Source organism: Triticum urartu, chromosome 5A, assembly GCF_056163025.1.
Source record: "Triticum urartu cultivar PI428250 chromosome 5A, HENAU_Tu73, whole genome shotgun sequence".
Lineage (NCBI taxonomy): Eukaryota > Viridiplantae > Streptophyta > Magnoliopsida > Poales > Poaceae > Triticum > Triticum urartu.
The window spans coordinates 494,032,921-494,044,229 of NC_141877.1; the positions used below are offsets into that span (position 1 = coordinate 494,032,921).

Sequence of the window (11,309 nt, forward strand, 5' to 3'; positions counted from 1 at the left end):
TTTTTTCCACACGAAACAGTTGCAAGAAAAGGCGGTAAATAAATAAAGTGGGAATGAAAAAAAGACAAAAAAAAACAACGGAGGGGTTTTTGGATGCGGAGTTTCTGCTCCCGAGCTCATCTGCACTCTCGTTGACGAAAAAAATCAAAACAAATATTAGAAAAATTCATAAAAACTATTTTTTTTATGGTAGATAATTTGATGCATGAGGCCCGCTTCAAATTTTAACTTATTTGGACATCTAAGGAGTTCTCGGCAAAAAAGACAAAATTAGGGTTTGTAAAAAAAATACTGTTCACGCACTGTTCTGACCCGATTTATCTTTTTTGCTGAGAGCTGCTCAGATGTCTAAATGAATTGAAATTGAAGCGGACCTCACACATCAAATTATCTAAAAAAATGGATTTGTTTAAATTGTTTTAGTATTTATTTTGATTTTTTTTTCGTATCTGGAATAGATGAGCCTGGGCACCGAGTTGGATTTCTGGGTTTTTTTTTCTTAGCGGAATGCTAGTAGTCCGTACTCCTCGCCGCTACGACCCTGACCGCGCCGCCGCCGCCGCCGCCGCCTCAACTGTGACGGCGAGCAGCCGCGTCGCAGCGGTCTGAGCAAGGGTACCACCACCCGGGCCGAGCTCCGGACATGGCGGCGGGGGCGTGGGCCGCGCTCAGGTCGGTCGTGAAGCCCTGCATCGCCGGCTCCCTCATCGGCCTCACCGTCTCCGACCGCTACTTCACGGTCGCCGCCGTCCGAGGCGCCTCCATGCACCCTACCTTCGAGGGCAGGACAGGTAAGCCCCACGTCTCCCCTCTCCGCCTACGGGCCACGGACACAACCAGCCGGATTCTTCTTCGATTTCTTACCGTCGCTGGCATCTCCGCCAGGTGAATACGCGTTGGTGGAGCGGCTCTGCCTCGAGCGCTATGACTTCTCCCGCGGCGACGTCGTCACCTTCGTGTAAGCTCGCTCGCCGCCTCCGCCGCCGACGCCCCGGCCGGGCTGCTTCCAGGGCGTTCAATGATGCTTCCAGTGGGTCATGGGTGTGGTGGTGCAGATATATACCGGATCTTGATTCTTGGTGCTGGTGTGCATGCAGGACGCCGGTAGACCACCAGAGGAAGGCGATCAAGAGGGTGATTGGGCTGCCCGGCGACTGGATCAGCGTCCCGGAGACGGAGGAGATCCGGAAGATACCGGAGGGCCACTGCTGGCTCGAAGGGGACAATGGCAGCGTCAGCCAGGACTCGAGAGCCTATGGCCCAGTAAGACATTCTACTGCTCCCTTGAATTTACCCATATTTTGCGTCTTGCTAGAAAGATCTGTTTTGCAAAGATTTTAATCCTGGAATTTCCCTGGAACGTCACCCACCCACTCGTCGCCGTCAACGATTTAGTCACCCCTGCAGACTTTTCTGTATTGCGAAGAGTCTCTCGAAAACTTGTGTGGCATAGGCCACTGAATTTGTACTGAGAGACTTGTTTCAAATAGGGTTACCATCAGGCCAAGCCTGAACTATGAAGAATGCATTGGATTAGGAAGAACTAACCAAAGGAGCAAATGTACAAACAGACTGGTTACATGTCCTCTGGAAAATTACTAGTACTAAAGTATTGACTTGCATATCAAAGTGAATATCAAGAGGATTTAAGTATGGAGTTGTAATTCTCATCATCACTGGCCAAGAAAGAGCCCATTGCCAATGAGCTGCTCTCCTGCTTTCTCCACCGAGGTTCATCTGGAAAACCCCAAACAATTTCCACGGTCAAACTTTGCTAGAACAGAGCACACATATGTAACGTGTAGAAAGAGTCCAAGGAAGGACACGTGCAAAGATAATTGACGACAGTTAATTTTTATTACCATGACTATAAAATACTGGGATATCTTCCAGTCATGTGTAAAGTGAGAAAAGAGTCCAACGGCAGATACATACAAAGATAACTAGCAACAATTAATTACCGTTAACATCAAATATTGCTGCATTTTTGCATGCTGCTTGGACAGTTGGCTTGTCCATGTCACATGTTTTTATGTTTAGACAAGTGTCCGTGAGTCTGCCGCCCACTCGTCAGTCGCAGAGTCAAAGTCATCTCTGGAGACTTATCTATTTTTCCAAGAGTCTGCGCGAGACTTGGCAGATGCCAGCCTAGTTAAATTTGTCCAGAGGCCGACCATCAGCTTACCTCATCAATCCCAGCCATGGAGGTTTCTCATTTTGTTACAAGTCGTGCTCTGGGTAGACATCAAGTTAGTGCCATGACAGGGAGGAAGCGGTGAGGAGTGCCAATCTAATTTTGTTTGAGAACTCATGTAATGTAAGTCCTTGTATTTTCTGATACATGAGAAACAGATGTGTTTGCATGGACATAAATCATTTTATGGAGTGATTATACACCATTCAGCTAAACGTATTACGGTATTAGAGATCCCAGTTAAGATATAATTGGATGTTCTATCAGATCCAGCAACCCCCCTGCACTTCTTATTCCAATGAAACCCAAATATCACCCATTATGGTTCGGGCTTATGCATAGAATCGAGCCAACATGAAGCCGCTCCTCTGCTCTGAGTGTTGCTATCTTGTATTCCTCTGTTTATATTCGCTGCTTTGTTCTAGTTCCAGCTTGTATTGTAGTAAATCAAACACGTATTGCATTACCTCAATGGAATAACTGTCTAATCCAGCTTAGCAGAGCTGGGCTTGCACTTGTCTCGGTGCTATTTCTGATACTGCCATGGTGCCGCGTCCAATTTGGTTACTGTCACCATTGAAATTGAAGCACAGTCCATCTGCAGTTTAAAATTAGCCTGAATCCAGAATACTGGTTTGTCTTATAGTACTTTTGGTTTAAAACGCAGCAACACACATGCTAGGGCAAGTTACATTTGTGGCTGATGTTAAGTCAGGAGAGTTTTTTATGTCTTAGGTTGCACAATTTTTGGTGGGAAAATAGAGCACACCTGTGTACTTGATATCGGCTGTAGTCCTGGCAATGATGAACATCTTTATTATCCTTTTGTTGTCTGCTGCATGCAGGTGCCGATTGGTCTGGTGCAGGGGAGGGTGACACACGTGGTGTGGCCGCCCCGCAAGATAGGCCGCGTCGACAAAAGGGTACCGGAAGGAAGGGTCATGCCGCATCGGAATCTCTAGCCTCCCCATCTTCCTTCCCCGGTTGCTTTGTCCTGCAGTTTTGTTTGTTCTCACAGGAGATTCATCATGTAACAATGTAACATCAGCGGCAGGAGGAGGGCATTTGCTGCTCCGCCTTCGCCCGAGTGTAGGCACAGCAATAGAGAGTTTATTCTTCTGTAACCTTTACCGGCTGTAGGAACTGGGCTTTTGGTAGGAGCCTGCTAGGCTAGGTAGCTGTTGCCACTGAATTCCTCTGTGGATCCGGTGTGTTTTCGGTGGTTAAGTTCCGCTTCTGATGAATCACCGTTGCTGTGATGATGTATCATGCGTGGAATGAGCATTTTGAATCTACAAGCCGATTGATTATCTATTATAATCGTGCTATTATTTCGTTGTTTGCAAAGACAACAAAGTTTGATATATTCTAACATGTCGCAGATAACAAGATAAATGATCTCAAAGTACTTGCTGAAGGCAGCACGAAAAGAAATCCTGATCAGCTGAATCTTATGAACTCTCGCACCAGCTGCTACCCCAATGAAAGACCACAGAGAAACCAAGATGTAGAAGCAAATAGAAGCCCTCTGATGAAACAAACACCAGGAACAAATGGAAGCCGCATGATCACCCATACACCAGTAGGAAATGGAAGACCCCAGATAAATCAAACACCAGTAACAGATGGAAGGCCACCGTTGGACCAAACACCAGGGATAAATAGAAGACCTCAGATGGAACAAATGCCAGCAACAAAATCGTAATATTCTAACATTAGTTTCTTACAGAGTTCAGTTCTTAGCTAAGCACACAGAGATGTTATACAGTATTTATATACTTTACCAGAATCTCATGGTGCCAGATTTATCAACTTAACCTGAATCTCGCGATGTCAGACTGGATCTAGGTGCTGTTGAACATAGAAGGGGCATTACATCACAAAATATATACCTGTAATCTGGAGCATTGAAGTGATAATTTTCACCATGGATGTGTCAAAAAAGGTTTCTGTTAGTATGCTTACTGAGACTCCAAGCTCTGAAAACCTCCAATGAAAGCGCTAAACATTGGTAAACTTCTCAAAAGATGAGTAAATTGACATTCTTATCTGCATGATCTTGTGGAATGTGCCTATTTTCATGGCAGAACTAGTTAACACTGGCAATTCAAATCTTGAAATGGAACAAATTGTATTGCTCCACGAGTAGAAACACAATTTCTCTATCTTCAGGAAGATTATATTCCTGACTTTCGGTTGTATTACAATTATGACTCTGCTCTGCATATACATGCTTTTACTGCTTTGCTCTTTATGTCCTTGTTAGGTTTTGGATTGTGATAATGCTTGCTTGTTAATGCCAGCCTCGCCACACCTTACATTTATCTTACTAGAGAGGCAGATCTGAATCTAAATGTAGAACATGGAAAGGTAAAATCAGCTCGATTGGTTGGTTCAAGATACAGGCTGGCACCTACACAGAAAGAGGTGGACGGATCGAAAGGTCAATCCACAAGAGCAAACTAAGAAGGTAATCACTGATACCTTGCCCCTTTGTGTCAATGAAATTGTCAAATTGGTATATGACACCTCGAGCAAACTAAAGGTGTTGGCTAGCCTGAGTATGAATGCTTTCAGCGATTCCTATTAACGCGCACCTGTTGCAATACTGCTCACAATTCATGGCGAACATCCACCGAGTTCTGGTTCTGAAAAAAGCATACAACTGAATTTACTGAAAAGTTGCGCTTGCGTTATGTTTGTTGAGTGTGTGATCGTGGCTTTGTACTTCTGTTTGAAAGTGCAGGAACCACTCAGAAGAATCATCGATACGGACAATGATGGTGAAGGCCGTTCTCAACGTAGAACCAAGTATGCATTGTTGTTATCAAAGAAGCACGAAATCATCATTTGCAGCAGAAAGAAGTTGTAAATGAGACGAAGAAAACACATGTACATCATAGATCTCCAGAGAGATAATTCCTTTTTTCAACCATTTCAACCATTGTTTACAGAGGTACACATGATGAACAAACTGAAGAATCGCAATGAGGTATGACTAGCACTTGCAACATGGTTGCAGTGAATTTATTCTACATGCGCTGTATAGCTCCAAGTTAGTCCACTGGCACTGGCTGCATTGCCTCAGCCTCCTTCCTCAGACCCTCGAATAGCGCCGACGATAAGTATCGCTCTCCTGCGCTCGGATGAACAGTCTGGAACAACAGACAGGTGCATTGGTCAGTCAGTCTTCTGAAACTTCTCCATCTTAACATATTTTTGTATAAAATTCATAGATATGGGTATGTATGTCGTACCACGATGAGCTTCCCCTTGTTTTCTGGCCTCTTTGCGAGTTCGATCGCTGCCACTGTGTTGGCTCCTGATGATATCCCCACCTGAGAAAATGTAGCAATTTCAGCACAATTTTGATGTAACCAGTCCAGTTTCACATGAGTCAATATAACCATTCCTTTTCTTTTTCTTAGGGAGCAGTTAATTTTTTTACTTACCAGCAGGCCCTCCTGCAGTGCCAACTGCTTCGCCATCTTAACGGCGTCCTCGCCTTTCACCTGTCAATTACATGCATGAAATCAGTAAGAATTACAGAATCTATTCTACCAAAAGAAGAAGCCCAGTTTGATTCCTTACCTCCAGAACCTTCTCCATGATATCCATGTCCAAAATATCTGGCTTAAATCCAACTCCATTTCCAGTGATGAGGTGAGGCCCTGCAGTTAGATTCAGTTAGCAACATGATCAGGAGCTAGCTAAAAAAGATATCTACTAGCATGAAACAAAGAAGAAGGTTTGATCATTTTCAGAAACCAATAGCCTACCTGGCTTGCCACCATTCAGTACATTTGCCTCGGCAGGTTCAACCCCATAGATCTTTGCGTTGGGGTTCTTCTCCTTGAGGTACTTGCCGACGCCGGTGACGGTGCCGCCGCTGCCGATTCCCATGACGAAGATGTCGACCTGCCCGAGCGTGTCCTCCCATATCTCCGGACCGGTGGTCTCGTAGTGCACCTGGACGTTGGCGGGATTCTCGAACTGCTGGAGCATGAAGGCGCTGGGATGGTTCTCATAGAGCTGGGTTGCCTTCCTGACGGTGCCTCCCATCCCCTTCGCCGGGTCAGTGAGTACGAGCTGCGCACCGAAGGCCTTCATGACCACCCTCCTCTCGAGGCTGGTGTATGATGGCATCGTCAGCACGAGCTCGTACCCTTTGAGTGCAGCCATGAACGCCAGGCCGATGCCCATGTTCCCGGATGTAGGCTCGATCAGCGTCGTCTGTTTCAGAAGCGACTTGCGGTTAGTTTCAGATCCATATGCAGGTGTGACAGTATATGCTTCCTTCCCGCAAAAAAAAAGACAGTATATGCTTCCTATTGTCTCAGCATGTTTGCGATCTCAGTGCTATTTCCAAGTGAAATAACAGTTAATGCTTATTTATTTACCAAATTTACAACTCCCTCCGTAAACTAATATAAGAGCGTTTAGATCACTAAAATAGTGATGTAAACACTCTTATATTAGTTTACAGAGGGAGTACTTCCCTTTTTTTTGACAGCAAGTTGTTGCTACTTCCTCATGGTTGTTGAATGGGCCTGAGCTGAGTTCAAGAGGTACTTTTTGCGGAATACAGTTGTCGATTTATCTGAAAGCATGAGTGATGACTGACCTTGCCTGGGGTTATCAGCCCCTTCTTCTCCGCATCTTCGATCATGGAGATTGCTGGCCTGGATCATACATAAGACGTATTAATCACTTATTCACACAGGAAGCGGAGGTGGAATTCTTGTTTCCTTCAGATATACTGACGGATAAGAAATAGGTTGGTAATGTTCCTATTTCATTTTGCATGCTTGTTTATGCTATATTCTTGCGAATAAAATAAGCAGAGTAAATCGTAAGCCTTCAGGTTTGTTAACAGTTAAGGATCATATAATTCAGACAAAACAAATTGTCCCAACGGGATCAAGCGAGCCAGGTTGCCAGCTTCACACTAGCTTGTAGATCTGGATGGAGAATGCATTGTTCTAGACTGCAAAGTACTCCAGTACAAGACTTAAAGGACCAAAATTAAGGTGGACTAGTCACTCATCCTGACTTGTATAACAGAAAAGACTAACTGCATCTGTCTCTAATTCTTTCCTTGGATCCCAGTGCATATCACTGTCGATGTATCACAATGAGGCAGACAAGAAGATATGGATCTGGAGCCTGACTTGTCCCTTCATTATTTTCCCCACGAAAGCGACCGGATCGATGGGGAGGGTATTTTAGTCGATTCCGGTCGCTATCTAGATCAGAACAATAACAATACTTTGCTCGAGATGTCCTCCAACCAGTGTGTGTCTGTTAGCATGATAATACTAGATTAACCAGTCGCCGTCTGTGAGTATGACATGGATCGTATATATGCCGCTCGTGGGCGGTATTAGTTCAGGTAGGGATGGATGATCATAAATAGTTTGATGATCTTCTGGTTTCATATAGATGGTGACTTGTTGGAGCCTGCCTACGCACAGGTCAAAGATCTGGTGTTTTGATTATGACCATCAATATTATTGTTATGAGACCGGATATTCGATTGGCTCCACTTGGCTGTCTACTGTCTAGTCTAGAGCAGAAGTGGATAAGCTGCTATAGTTCTTGTCCACCAACCGACGCATCAAGCAGGATATTATCACATCAGAATTCAGAAGCGAAGTGTCAACATGCAGGAATTGATCTGCAGCCACTGGAATATGATCGACAACTGATTGATAACGGCCCACAGACACCACACTCGTATCTACTACGTACTCCCATAATAATATAAGATGTTATTACAATCGGTATACACATATATTGATCGATTGTAATAAGATCTTATAATCAATAGAAGATCGGAGGGAGTACTACCTAATCTCGTACTACGCACTTGTAAATTAGGACGAATCGGATGTGCGTGACTGCCACGTGAAGAGGAGATTAATTAAGGTAATAATGAGCAATTAACCTGTCCTTAACGCTGAAGGAAGGCTGCAGGAACTCGAGCTTGGCGGCGACGCGGGCGCCGCACCCCTCCGTCACCCTGTTGAGGTACACCAGCGGCGTCCGCCCGATGAGCTGCCATATCACATATCACATCCGAGGAGGGAGTATCAGATGGAGCTATATGGACTAGAGGAAGAAGATGGAAGCGGGGTGTAGGTAACGCACGTGGGCGGCGGTGTCCCGGATGTTGAGCACCCCGGGAGCGGGATGGTCCTCCTGCTGCTGCAGGGTGGAGAAGGGAGACGCGGCGGCGCCGGCAGTCGAGGGGGCGGAGGACGACGACGCTAGCCCGCCGGCGGCGGCCCCTTGCAGCTGGCGGAGGGACTGGTTCTTGTTCCTCATCAGCCTCATCACCATCCTCTCCATCTCTCTGGCTGCTCGGTCGGAAGGTACCTAGCTAGTGGAGCGGAGTTGATGAATCAGTGGCGCGCAGTTGGTGTGGTGTGCTGTGATGTGGTTCGCGGGCACGCTGCGGGTAGATATATACTCCATCCGTGGTCTTGGCAGAGATTTCATTATGGACCACATACAGAGTAAAATGAATAAATCTACACTCTAAAATGCGTCTATATACATTCATATGTGATCTATATTAAAAAAATTTAGAAAGACTTATATTTAGCAACGAGATTTTACTATGGACCAATTTAAGAACGAGATTTCACTATGAACCATGTACGGTGTAAAATGAGTGAATCCACACTCTAAAATATATCTATATACATCCGTATTTGATCCATAGTAAAATCTCTACAAAGATTGTACTCCCTCTCTTTCTAAAAATAAAATCTTTTAGATATTTCAGTATAGACTAGTATCTACGAAGCAAAATGAGTGAATCTATACTCTAAATTATGTTTATATACATTCGTATGTAACCTACGATGAAATCTGTAAAATATTTATATTTAGGAATGGAGGCAGTAGACAGTGGAGGAAGGGAGGCCGGCAGCTTGTAGCAGAGAGAGTGAGTGTGAAAAGCGGAGGGAAGGAAGATCCGCGTTGGAGATGCTCGTGTGTGGCGCGTACGGGAGGGAGGGACCTTTTTCTTTTTGGGAGGCTCGGGGTGGCTGCTCGATGGAGCAAAGAGGTGAGATGGCATCTTGGATTCTTGGGGCCAAATGCAGTGCATCCATCATCCATGACGCCAACCAATGAGCACGAGGCTAGTTAGGATATCCACTCATCCATCCCAATCTCATGCATGGACACCAACCACCCTGACATGTACAGTAGCCTGTATGTGATTGCTGGAAATCAAACCACTTCCATGCATCCATGCACGCGCGCCCGCCCGCCCGCTTTGGGGTGGGGCTGCTGCATGTGCTGTCGGGGTGCACGAGGCCAATTAAGCCAAGTCATACATTGGTGGCGGCTGCTTCGCCGACCCATCTGGTCCTTCGGCGTCCATTTGGTTCCAGAGAACATGTCCAATACGCTGACGCAAATGGACAGGTGTTCGTCTTTCGTCCGTCCGAGACTCATCTCCGGTATAAATTTGAGTTGAGTTTGCGTTGGCGCGGACACACGCGACTCTCTTCCTTGTCATCTTTTGGCCCGTTTGTCGGTGGCACATCAGCTATTCTCCCCATTGTCCTCCACACCTGACACCTTCGGCCACATCGTCCTAGCCCCTGCCACCCACTTTCGATCGCTTCGTTGCTACCCAGGCCGCCGACCGCATCCACACATGCCCCCACCTCCACGCCGCATCTGAGGCCCGCTCTTGTCGGTGTTGGTGGCCTCTTCTTGGCGCCGACATAACATGAGAAGGCACGGTCTGGCAACGCCCCTCGCTTCCACAGTTGTCGGCCTCGCGCTCCACGTCTGCCGGCACCACCCTCGCCTCCACTTCGACAGGTCTGCTGCCTGTACGGGGAGGGCGCGAGGCTCTTTACCGGCCGCTACTCCACCATGCCCGTGAGGTGTTCGGAGTTTTGCCCACAAGGTACCATGGATAATGGGGATGAGTTATTTTTCAATAACTTCATGTGTTCATCGTACGATTCATCGCCGGATGATGAGGATTTTGTGGTCGCGACTATGGTCGTCAATGACCACATTACTAGGCAGCGGTCGAGGTTTAGGGGATCGATCCTGGGCCATGCTCCGGCATTGAACCACAACAGAGAGAGCGATCATTGCTTACTCTTCGTCGATTACTTTCAGTGCACGTCTCCACCCTATAATCAAAAGCTTTTCCGGCACCGCTTCCGGATGGCGAGACATGTGTTTAACCGTATTCGGGAGGGAGTGGTGAAGTATGATGATTACTTTAGATGCAAGGAGGATGCCCTTGGGAAGGTTGGCTTCTCCTCTTATCAGAAACGCACTGCAGCTATTCAGATGCTTGCATATGAAATTCTCGATGATCTTGTGAATGAGTATGTCTATGTGCAATGTTTCTTTTTTGGTTAGATTTTTATATGCATGCAAGTCTAAAATTGTGTAAATTTGGCCACCTACCGGCCGGGCGGACCAAATGGGTTGGTCAGTTGGGTGCACTGGCCAGCAAAATGCGGACGAGGCTCGACGCCGCCCCTAGGACCGACCCAAACAAACAAGAAGCCCACCAAATCTACATCTATTTGGGTCGGGGCATTGAAGTGGACCTTAGAGCATCTACAATCGAGATGCACAAATCTCACCCCTATACATCCGCGGATGCATCTAGGTGGGTCCATCGGCAGTGACCGGTCAGCACCTATTTGTCGTCGTTTACAATCATGCATCTCAAACAACTGTCTCTTAAATCCACACAAACGTAGATAAACAATGCAACATAAACCAAACCTATATATAGCACAATCCAACCCAAAAGACATAGTTCATCATCACTGAGTTCATCGGATAGAGTTCATCACCGACAGATTTAACCTACATAGATTCAAAAACTAGAAAAACAGAGCGGGGCAACGGAGGTCACCATTTTCTCGTCGGGGCCGTCCCCTTGTGGTCACCGGAGCGGCGGTACTATTCCTCCATGTAGGTGTCCACAGCAGGAGGTGTGTCGTCGTGCCGCTGTCGGACGATGACGAGATGTAGCCGGCGAGACGTCGGACGGTCTCCTTCGCGAGCTACCTCCTTTGCCGTGGCGGTCTCCTTCTGCGGCACTCATATGCTTTGATGC

At 46.5% G+C, this 11,309-nt stretch overlaps 2 protein-coding genes across 3 annotated transcripts; one reads left to right on the plus strand and one right to left on the minus strand.

Annotated features, from left to right (window-relative positions):
- Positions 1–475: 475 nt before the first annotated feature.
- On the plus strand, positions 476–3,525 carry LOC125510053 (uncharacterized). Its single transcript, XM_048675140.2, has 4 exons — positions 476–791; positions 886–958; positions 1,098–1,263; positions 3,040–3,525. The coding sequence occupies exons 1-4, from the start codon at positions 644–646 to the stop codon at positions 3,154–3,156; spliced, it is 504 nt and encodes a 167-aa protein (XP_048531097.1). The 5' UTR covers positions 476–643; the 3' UTR covers positions 3,157–3,525.
- Positions 3,526–5,087: 1,562 nt separating this feature from the next.
- On the minus strand, positions 5,088–8,645 carry CYSC1 (cysteine synthase C1). 2 transcript variants are annotated; one of them, XM_048675139.2, is made up of 8 exons: positions 8,345–8,643; positions 8,142–8,251; positions 6,819–6,876; positions 5,974–6,427; positions 5,786–5,865; positions 5,647–5,706; positions 5,452–5,532; positions 5,088–5,349 (listed from the first exon to the last, which is right to left on the minus strand). In XM_048675139.2, exons 1-8 carry the CDS (start codon positions 8,543–8,545, stop codon positions 5,251–5,253), a joined length of 1,143 nt encoding a protein of 380 aa, XP_048531096.1. In that variant the 5' UTR covers positions 8,546–8,643; the 3' UTR covers positions 5,088–5,250. The 2 variants fall into 2 exon arrangements, with proteins under 2 accessions (XP_048531096.1, XP_087377491.1); XM_087521365.1 differs by having other exon boundaries at positions 5,452–5,706; positions 8,345–8,645.
- Between the last annotated feature and the right edge of the window lie 2,664 nt (positions 8,646–11,309).